Below are 10,693 nucleotides of genomic sequence, written 5' to 3'. Positions count from 1 at the left end.
CAGGCGGTGCGTGGGACAGTCCGGCCTCCCTGAGGTCCCCGGTCCTAGTGGCGTCGGCGGCGTCGGCGGCGTCGGCGGCGTCGGCGGGCTGAGTGGGGACGGGGCCGGGGGGAACTGGCCGGGCGGAAGAAGTCGAGCCCGAGGTATTTCCGGTTCCGGTGTCAGCTCGAGGCGCCGCCGCCGCAGCCGCCGGAGCCGCGATGCCTAAAGGAGGTGAGGGGCGGGCGCGCGTGGCACGCGGGCCTCGAGGAGCAGCCCGAGTCCGGCTCCCGTTGTCCACTCAGCCCGCGAGCGCTTCGGAGAGCGGCACAGAGGGAGGACGTCCGCTCGGGCTGAGGGCCAGGCCTGGGCCTCGAAGCCCAATTGTCCCGCTGGGGAAACTGAAGAGCGTAGTGGCCTCGAGCCACTCCCTCGGGGGTCTGAGGAGACTCGGAGGCTCTGGGTCCTCGGCGACCCGGAAGGCCGATCTAGGGCGCCCTTCTCCCGGCCTGGGGTGTCTGAAGTTTCCTCACAGTTTCAGGCTCGCCAGGGACTGAGTCACCGACCGCATCGCGCGCCGGTGCCGGACCCGCCTGCCTCGCGCGTAAAACATGGGTCTTCCTGGGTTCTGGGCGAGCCAGGCCTGCCTCTTGCGACCTAACTTGATGCTCTTAAGCCTGGCCGGCCTAGCTTTGACTGCCCTATTCGAGCGGCTCGATGTGTGCCTTTGAGCCAGTCGCTTAACCTCCCCGAGTCTTAGTTTTCTCACTTGCAGGTGGGGTTGTGATTGTACCTGCCTCACAATACTGACGCGAGGTTTTAACTAGGTAACCCACGTGGAGAGCGCATCGCGGTGCTGGATAGTCGCTAAGTGCCCCGTAATAATTAACTACTGTTAGTCGTTAGACTTTGCCAGTTCCTTGGCCAGGAGCGTAAAGGATCCATGGCTTCCCAGTACGTTGTAGACCATCCTCCGTCCGCTTCCCCCTTAAGGTCAATAGTGCTCGACCCGAAGCCCAGCTGTGTCACTGTCTAACCTTATGGCCTTGAACAAGTTCTTTAACTTCTTCCAGCCTGTTTTCCCCATCTGGAAATAACCCTTAGCTTGGAGAGTTGGATCGGGGTCGTAAAACTAGAGCACTCGCCGTGCCTGGCTGGCTCCTGGCGCAGAACAGATGTTCAGTTGATATTGGTTGCTCGTGTGTTATGTTGGTTAAGATGCGTCAGCCCACAGGAAGATCTGCTTGGAGCTTTTACAAACCTAAATGATTTCCTGACTCTCTACTACCAGAGATATTGGGGTTTACAGAGCTGAATCTCTTTAAACTTAGCTCTCTACTGGTTTATTCTGTGGTAGGAAAAGCCTCGTCTTCTCTGTGTTCCCCAGTCTCCTGTTCTGCAAAAGGAGGGGTACTAAGGGTACTTTCTGGCTCCAGAATTCTGGTTCTAAGAGTCCTACTTAATAGTTGCTTTGAGCCAAGGTTGGAGTTTACAATTAGAAAATCCTAAATATGGATTCTTGTTTAAACGACTTGGCTTTTTGGCTTGTGAAAGCTTTATGGGCAGATAAGGTTTACATTTCTTGCTTGTGTTAATTTGCTTGAAAAGTAAAAGAGAACATGAAGGGACTTCCCTGGTGGTCCAGTGGCTGAGACTCTGTGCTCCCAGTGTAGGGGGTCGTTTCGATCCCTGGTCAGGGAACTAGATCCCACATGCCGAAACTAAAGACCCGGCGCGGTCAAATAAATAAATAAATATTTTAAAAAGAGGGAGAGAGAGAGAGAACATGAAGATGTAAGTAATAGTATAAAATTCTCCAAGAGCCAAGGACCAACTCTTGTTTCTGTTACGAAACCTGTGAAGCTTTTTTTTTTTTTTTAATTTATTTTTGGCTCTGTTGGGTCTTCGTTGCTGCGCGCGGGCTTTCTCTAGTCGCAGCGAGCGGGGGCTACTCTTCGTTGCGGTGCGCGGGCTTCTCATTGCAGCGGCTTCTCTTCGTTGCGGAGCACGGGTTCTAGGCACGTGGGCTTCAGTAGTTGTAGCGCGCAGGCTCAGTAGTTGTGGTGCACGGGCTTAGTTGGTCTGCAGAATGTGGGATCTTCCCGGACCAGGGCTCGAACCCGTGTGCCCTGCATTGGCAGGCGGATTCTTAACCACTGCGCCACCAGGGAAGCCCCCTGTGAAGTATTTTTAAAGGCATGGAAAGCTTCTGATAAGAGTTACTGTACACCAAGCTGAGATCATTATCGCATAGCCAAGCGTGGGGGATGAGAACCGATAGTAGTCAATTTTGAGTTGTTTCTGTTACTTAGAGTATTAAGAGGGCAAGAAAAGATGTTGGCTTTTTGGATGGCAAACTTGATCTCTCACAGAGGAACTTTGATGAACATAGACTGAGACACCCCTGGGAACCCTGGGTAGTCATTAAAAATGGGTGGTGTGGTCTGCAGCAGCCCGTTATGGCTCTGCAGCTGCTGTTTAGGAAATCAGGGGAGGCCAGTATCTCTGCTACTGTCTCTGGAGTCCAGAGCAGCTCTGGCTGCCTAATTACAGATTCTCTGCTCTCAGTGAGAGAGTCACGAGAAACCTGGTGGGCTGCAGCTTCCAGGAGAGGTGGAAATGGATCCAGACCACAGCCACCCCAGCGTTCTCCAGGACCAGCGGAGGGGGTGCTGCCCTTCTGTAAAACTGGCTGATGGCTTTAGCAGGGGTCAGTCTAGTGTCTTGGCTCAAGAGGGTCAGACTGTAAAGCTGATTCTCTGTGATGAACTTTAATTGCTAGTCACATTTTTTGCTCTTAGAAGGTAGTCAGTTTTATTTTCAACTTTAAATAACTTTGTCTGCTAGTTGTGTTTCTTAGTCCAAGCACAAGAAAGTTTTCCCTTCTAGGTTTTAAGTTTTCTCTTTCTACCATACATACCACTTAGGTGAACGTGAAGTATCTTATTATATTCCCTGACACCTGTAGTAAATCGCCGATGTGACCAGTGGCTTTGTGTTTTTTTCCGCACCAGGTACTATATTAGAAGAGTACCAGTCATAGCAACCATTTTTGTAGTGCTTGTCCAGTGATGGGCACTGTGCCAACATCTTTACATATGTTAACAAATCCATCTTCACAACAACTCTAGGTGGTAGGGGCACAGACGAAGAAGCTGAGACTCTGAGAGGTTAAGTACCTGCCCAAAGTCACAGAGCTATTAAGTGGTAGAGCTGAGATTTGAACTCAAGGATTGGACCCCAACATTTGTGCTCTTCCCCACTCTGCTTTAGTCTCAAGTCTCCTTTGTCTATAAAGTGGGACCAGCCGTGATCGTGTGCCATAGGTTTAATCTGGGGATGAAATGAGCCCATAGCTATGACAGAACATTGCAAGTAAAGAGCACTGTTGTGACAGCAGGGGCGAGTGTTAACATGTTCCTCATGACTGCATCTGAGTCCGCTGTGTTTGGATAAAGGGACCAGGGGATTTAGCCAGTCACTCCATGTGGTGCACCCTCCCCCAGATCCTCCCCTCAGGTCTTAGTTGTGGGATTCTGCATCCAGTACATGGTTTGGTACTGCATCAGGTGATTGTGTGTTTCCTTTTTTGTCCCTTTGAACACATGAGGGTATGGGTTTGGGTGGTGCTTGGTGAGGGGTACCTGAGGTCTGCAGCCTCTGCTGAGAGCACCTCAAGCAGGACACAGCCTGGGGCCCAGGGCAATCAAGGAAGCTGCTTCCCTCCCGCCTTCCTAAACTGCCAATCCTTGTGCAGGGAGAAAGGGAGGCCACAAAGGCCGGGCAAGGCAGTACACGAGCCCCGAGGAGATCGACGCACAGCTCCAGGCTGAAAAGCAGAAGGCCAGGGTGAGTACGTGCCTGTCCGGGCCACTCCAGTAGCCCAGGGTGGCACCCTGCGCTTTTGGCACCTGGAGAGGCGAGGCAAGGACCACCCATTCTCAAGAAGAAGCTAGCACCTGAGGTTCGATTGGAGGGGACAGGCAGCAGGTAGGAGATGGGAGTCCCAGAGCAACCTTGGAGAGTCAAGAGGAGAGCCATCCTCTGATTGGATCAGTTAGAACTTTGTCCACTCAGTAGCAGGTGCCTTGGTGGGTCTCTGTTCGTGGTCCTGTGTTCCTGCTCCTGTTCCTCTCTCCCTTGCCCAGCTCTGCCTGTCTGCAGCTCGGGCTCTCAGCACCCCTACTTGTGTGCTCCAGCCATGCAGGACTGCTGCCAGCCCTGCTGTGACATGATGCCCTGCCTTCCCACACCCCCCAGCAGGCAGAGTGCCATTCGTTCCTTCAGACCTTGCTCAGCATCCCCTCCTCCGTGACTCTCACTGATGCTCCCCACCCTTCCCCCTCCGGTCTAAGCTTAGGCAGTCCCTCTGTTCTGTTCCCCCAGTCCTTTTTCCAGCCCACTGTCAGGAAACAGAATGTGTTTCCATCGTTGGTGTCCATGTCCCTACCACACCATTGGATCCTCACCTGGCTAAAGGCCAAAGAGAGCACAGTCAGGCTGGATGAGGGGCACGGCTGTGAAGTGTCAGGGAGACTGACACTTCATGCCCATCAGAGGGTCATGGGGTGGCGTGGGGTGGTGGGGAGGGCCTGGTGGAGGAACCGGAGGCTGACCAGGACCTTGGAGAGTGTGCGGGCAGGTGCTAAGGGGCAAAGGTCATATGGTTTTTGTAAGGGATGTTTTTGGCTGGGAGGCAAGAAAGGTAGAGGGAAGCGGCCTGCCGGGGTGTTGTCATGGGAAGCTGGCACAGCCGGGCCTCTGTGTGGGCAGGTTGGAGTGGCTGGCCCGCCACTGACTGAGAGTGGAAAGCAGGGGGGCTTGCCCAGGACAGCGAGGACAGTTTGGCAGCTCCACGTGGCAGCAGGGAGAGCGGGAGGGAAGCTGAGCAGGCCTGTGCTTTCCAGCCCCACAGCCACATCCTTTGGACCCTAGGAGACGAGCTGCTCACCCTGGTTGTCTGAGGTACCTGGGCTGAGAAGAGGAGCAGGGCCTTTTACGGCTGTACGAGGTGGTGGTTGGACTGGAATTGGCTTCCAGGCTGTGGAGCCTAGTGGAGAGGCTGCCTCTGACGCAGGTCCCCCACTGGGGGCTAGCATGGCAGAGTAGGACTCTAATCATACTTGGTCCCAGCCTTCTGGGGGCCTAATTTCTCAAGGTCCACAGTCTGGGGGTGGTGGCGGCTGGATCACAGTCTTGGGGGTTTGTTTTGCATTTTTGATACCTCACGTTGTCCATTTCTGAAACAGGAAGAAGAGGAACAAGGAGAAGAAGGTGGAGATGGGGCTGCAGGTGACCCCAAAAAGGAGAAAAAATCCCTAGACTCAGATGAGAGCGAGGATGAAGAAGATGATTACCAGGTACTGAGTCTGAGGGGGGCCTGGGACCTAGACTCATCCGTTCAGCAAACATTACCCGTCCCAGTAGTACATGCAGAGTCCTTGCTCTTAAGGGTTTACATTTTAATAGGGAGGTACAGATGATAAGGAATGAATGAACAGTATGATTTCAAGCAGCCAGAAGTATTATGAATAAGACAGACCGTGATCGAGGGTACTTGGAGTAGTGTGTGCTGAGGAGGTGACTTAAACTGAGACCTGAAAAACAAGGTGGAGCCAGCTGTGTGAAAACTGTTGTTCAGAGTAGTCGGGGCAGCCGGGTTAGCAAGGCCAAAGGCCCTGGGGTGGGAACAACCTGGGCAAGTTTAAGGGACAGAGAGGCTAGTGGGGCTGTGACTTGGTGGGTACAAAGTGGAGTGGTGAGAAATGAAGGAGGAAAGGTTGGTAAGGGCAGCTCCTGTGCGGCTGTTGAAGGGTTTTGGTTTCATTGTGGTAGGTAGTGGGCAGCTGGCAGAGGCCTTGAAGTAGGAGACAGAGATGACCAGATTTGCTTTTTTCTTTTTTTAATAGATTTTATTTATTTATTTATTTTTGGCCGTGTTGGGTCTTTGTTGCTACATGTGGGCTTCTCTAGTTGCAGCGAGCGGGGGCTACTCTTCGTTGTGGTGCGCGGGCTTTTCATTGCGGTGGCTTCTCTTGTTGCGGAACACAGGCTCTAGGTGCACGGGCTCCAGTAGTTGCAGCACGCAGGCTCAGTAGTTGTGGCTCGCAGGCTCTAGAGCACAGGCTCAGTAGTTGTGGCGCACGGGCTTAGTTGCTCCGCGGCATGTGGGATCTTCCCGGACCAGTGCTCGAACCCCTGTCCCCTGCATTGGCAGGTGGATGCTTAGCCACTGCGCCACCAGGGAAGCCCCCAGATTTGCTTTTAAAAGATTGTTTTGGCTCCTCTGCCGAGAGTGAGTTGTAGGGTGTTGAGGGTGGAAGCCGGGAGACGGCAGCAGGTATCCAGATGAGAAATTGTGGCTGCGTTAGGCTGGTGGCAATGGCAGTGGAGAGGAGTGGGTAGATTCAAGCCATGTCTTAGAGGTAGACTCATCGGGGTTTGCTGAGGGAAAGAAAAACAAGGTTGTCCTTAGGATTGGGAGGAACGGGGTGGGTGAGGGCTGAGTCTCCAGTTCTGTTTCAGACAAGTTAAGTTTGTGATGTCAGGTATCCGGGTGGAGGTGTATACGTGTAGCTGATAGGGTAGAGGTGCCTGGAGCTCTGTGCAGTGCTCAGATTAACTGGCGTTTGGAAGCTGTCTCCCTGGTCTCTTAAAGAGAAAAGCTGGGTTGACAGGGCCTGAAACTTTGATCGAACCTGTTACGTCTAGCACCTGTGCTCTCACTCCTTTCTGAACTTCCCCAGGGCAGGTGGGAGGCGCGAGCTCCAGGTTCTTGTGCCGCCTCCCCAAACCTGTAGACTGTGTGACTCGTTCCCAAGTCCCATTTCCCCGCCGTCACCCGGATGGCTAGGGATTGGCCCGCCCTGCTGTGGGGACCCAGCATGGCTTGTTGCAGTCAGGCGGGGCGTTCCATGGAAAACTGCTTTCCGAGGCTGAGCTCGAAGTGAGGGAGTAACTCTCTGTGCTGAGAGCTTGTGAATTGGCCTCTGCCACCTGTGAAACTAGGATAACGATCCCTGGTGGCCGGGACTGGGCACAGGATGGGCTCTGGTCACCCGCACTCACTTCCTCAGCACCTCCCCAGCTGGTGAAGACACCCCTGAGCACTGTTCCCACCATGAGGCTGGGCCAGGAGTCATGTGGCCTGGGGTGGAGCAGGAGCTTGTCCTAGTCCAGGAGGGTGTGGAGATGGGGAGTGGCCTTCAGGGGCTCTGCAGGCCAAACTTCTCCGACAGCTGGCTTCTTGTCCTATCTTAGCAAAAGCGCAAAGGTGTAGAAGGGCTCATTGACATTGAGAACCCCAACCGGGTGGCACAGACAACCAAAAAGGTCACACAGCTGGACCTGGACGGGCCCAAGGAACTTTCAAGGAGAGAAAGGTAACCTCTGCTTCTGAGCCTTGTGACTTGGGCCAGGGGCTGAGGCCCCCAGCTCCTCTGCCCTTGCTTCCTGGGCTCTTGAGGTCCCCAGTGGCTGGGTGGGCGCTCCGGCTCCGGTATTTATTTCTCTGTCATCTCATTCTCCCAAAGGCCCTATAGAAGCTTCTCCCCCAAAAAACAAAGCAAAAAAACAGAATTTTTTCCCCCAGTGGAAGTATAGCAGGAAAAACAGAAATTATGCTATAGCCCCTTCCTCCAGGGCACCCCACTCCAGGGATACCTCCCTTATCCAGCCTGATCTGACCCTTCTTGGCCTGCATCCATCCTGATGTTGTGGCCATAGGGATTGGGAAGGAATTGGGGGCCTGTGCCGTCCAGCACTGTGCAGGGAGGTCCACCAGTTGCCCCAGTCCTCTCTGAGTCCCAGGTGAAAATGGAGCTGCAGAGAGCTCCCTCACAGGCTGTGCAAGGATCACACCGAGTGCTACAGTGCCCTGCACACAGCTGGTCTTTAACAAGTTGTTCCCTGACTTTTCATGGCCACCAGGTGACATCAAGGGCCTTATAGGAGGTTGAAAGCTACTAGGAAAAGCCACCCTGATTTCTCTCCTGACTGGGTTGCTCGATTTAAATCCACCTTGCTGTGCTGACTCCGTGACAGCTGAGGGAGATCTCTGAAAACCCCGTGGGGAAGGCTGACAAGCTTGGGGTGTGATTGGAGGCTGCTGAAGAGTCTCCCCCTCCAGCAGCTTCTTTCTCATCAGTGAAACCCCCTCTGAGGTTGCAGAGTGACAGCCACTGCTGGCTTGTTTGCTGAGTGTCCATCAAGGAGGAGGCACACGGAGCTAGGGCCCAGGCCTGAGTGCTTGGGCTTTATTCTGGCTCCCACATCCAGCTCAGCTGATAATGGTGGGGAAGATGGCCCCTGTGACACCATTTTACCCAAACAGAGAAGAAATCGAGAAGCAGAAAGCAAAAGAGCGTTACATGAAAATGCATTTAGCGGGGAAGACGGAGCAAGCCAAGGCCGACCTTGCCCGGCTGGCGATCATCCGGAAACAGCGGGAGGAGGCTGCCAGGAAGAAAGAAGAAGAGAGGAAAGGTAAGTCTTGAGCCACTGGTGTGGCAGCGTGACTGGTTCTGGACAGGCCACCAAGCCCTGCACTTCACTGTCCTTGTCGTGAAGTGGTATGGGGTCAGACTGTTCGGTAGAGGCCTACCGTGTGTGTGGGGAGGGCGGTATGGGGGTGTGTGCACGTGCGTGCCTGTCTGCCTGCCTTTCTCACTGTCAGATGGAGGTGGGTGTTCCTGCCCGCCACCTCCCAGGATGCTAGGAAGGTCCAGCAGCAGCGGAGTCAGATGTGAGTTTGAATCTCAGCAGAGCACTGTCTACAGCGTCTGAGGGAGGCCTCAGGATGCACCTACCTTAGAGGCTAGAAGGTTCCCCTAAGGTCTCTGGTGTCTTGTGTAGCCTGGAGAGCTGCTTTGGGTAGCTCTTCATATTTCAGCTGGATGTCACAGATGAAATCTGGCCCAGGTGTCCCTCTTACCCCCTTCCTTCCTTCCACTGGGGCCAAAGGTGGTAGGAATTCTTCCAGGCCAGGTTGGCTGTGGGGAACCGGTCTGCTTTAAAGGAGCATTTGACTCGACCTTCTGGCCTCATGCACTCCTCTCTCCGTATGTGGGGGGCCATGAGTATGTTGGGATCTTGCTGTCCTGCCTTCTAGGCCTAGAGATGGGAAATCAGTTGCCCCAGGGCATTGTCACCACATTGGAGATACCCAGTAATCTCAACTTCCCACTAGTAGCTCTTTTCACAAACCTCAAGCAGGAAAGGACCTCATGTGTAACTATTTGAACGTTGCTGATTGCAGGCTTCAGAATCCACGGGGAGAGGTTGGAATTACAGGGCTCTGCCTGGGGGGTGGGCTAAGAAGAGTTTCCATTTGCTCAGTAGATTGTGTGTTGGTGGGCTTTTGTGGAGGGGGCAGCCACCCAGACTCCACGAGAATGTCTGGTGGTTTCCAGGGGAGGGCGTCAGACCGGGCCCTTCTCCTTGGGTCTCTTCCTCATCTGCCAGCTGAACCAGTTGCACAAAATGTTGTCTGAGGCCTTTCAGACCTACAGTTGTATTATGGTTCGGGGGTGTGCGGGGCTGTGTATATGGAGGGGTGGTTTTGTCTTGTAACTCCTTCCCTTCCTGCTCCTCAGCAAAAGATGATGCAGCTTTGTCAGGAAAACGAATGCAGTCGCTCTCCCTGAATAAGTAGCACGGCCTGTGGGAAGGAGATAGCAGGGAACTGGGCCGTGCTGCCAGGACCTCTGCCGTGTCTCGCCCACCCTGTGCGCCGGCACCACTGCAGCAGCCCCTCGCGGCGAGGAGCCCCCATGGCTCCTCTTCATCTTGGCACAGAAATCGTTTGGGGGGATGGTGGGTGGGGGGAGGGGGCAGCTGCTATCTTTGAGACAGAAAGATGCAGGACAGCATTTCATATGTAACCATTTGAATGTTTGGCTGTTTTTAGAATTCAGAACCCTTGTTGGGGGGTGCCTGGGAGGTGGGGTAAGAAGAGCTTCCGTTTGTCTGGTCGATTGCGGGGCAGGGGGCAGTTGAGCCACAGTAGCTGCTGACAAGTTTGTGATGGACGGCCCCCTGTGTTGCCCGGGCGCCCGACTGGGGGGCTGTCGCCTGGGAGCCTGGGCCCTGGGTCTCTGAGGGTCATGGCTCATCCCCCGCCAGTCCCCTCTGACTGAGGCTTCGCCCCTGACCTTCCCACCCTACTCCCTACCCCCGACTCTGGCCAGGCCCTGGGCCCATTCTTAACCCTGCCCATGGATCATTTCAAGAAACCTGTTTACTGTGTAGCACCCAGGCAGAACATGCTCCAGAAGTCCAACTTGTATATTTGGCAAATTAAACTTGACGTTATCGTAATCCTGGTTCTGTGATCTGTCTCTGGGCCCCCATGCCTGGGCTGTTTTCACCCAGCAGGACAAGGTGTCACTCTCAGGCAGGCCCACCCCAGGGTTCGGGTGGCACCAATCCGGGTACAGGGACTGGACCCCGGGCATCCGAGCTGGGAGAGACTTCAGGATACAGGAGCCAGCCCCCTCCCGACTCCTTTAACCAAGGAGGGACCTCAGGCCAGAGGGGCCAGGGACCTGTGCACAGCACATAGCATCCTGTCCTCCTGGTGCCCCCTGGTGGTGACAGCCTCAGGATTTCAGGGCTGGGAGCAAGCGTCCCAACACCCAGCATGACTGCTAGGCATTACCTCGTTCGTGGTGGGATGGCAGTGGGGAAGCCGAGGTTTAGCACAGTCACGTGGGCG

At 54.5% G+C, this 10,693-nt stretch overlaps 1 protein-coding gene and 1 long non-coding RNA gene across 3 annotated transcripts; one reads left to right on the top strand and one right to left on the bottom strand.

Annotated features, from left to right (window-relative positions):
- Positions 1-117: 117 nt before the first annotated feature.
- On the top strand, positions 118-10,296 carry PDAP1 (PDGFA associated protein 1). 2 transcript variants are annotated; one of them, XM_081257915.1, is made up of 7 exons: positions 118-213; positions 3,737-3,828; positions 5,229-5,339; positions 7,240-7,361; positions 8,312-8,463; positions 8,654-8,722; positions 9,573-10,296. In XM_081257915.1, exons 1-7 carry the CDS (start codon positions 201-203, stop codon positions 9,629-9,631), a joined length of 618 nt encoding a protein of 205 aa, XP_081114041.1. In that variant the 5' UTR covers positions 118-200; the 3' UTR covers positions 9,632-10,296. The 2 variants fall into 2 exon arrangements, with proteins under 2 accessions (XP_081114041.1, XP_081114042.1); XM_081257916.1 differs by lacking the exon at positions 8,654-8,722.
- Positions 5,865-9,561, bottom strand: LOC308629734. The gene is made up of 2 exons (XR_014017704.1): positions 8,787-9,561; positions 5,865-6,423 (listed from the first exon to the last, which is right to left on the bottom strand). It is a non-coding gene; the product is annotated as an uncharacterized lncRNA (long non-coding RNA).
- Positions 10,297-10,693: the final 397 nt, after the last annotated feature.

Source organism: Mesoplodon bidens (genome assembly GCF_964165515.1).
Source record: "Mesoplodon bidens genome assembly, chromosome: 15".
Taxonomy (NCBI): domain Eukaryota; kingdom Metazoa; phylum Chordata; class Mammalia; order Artiodactyla; family Ziphiidae; genus Mesoplodon; species Mesoplodon bidens.
This window is presented reverse-complemented; position numbering and strand designations above follow the sequence as displayed.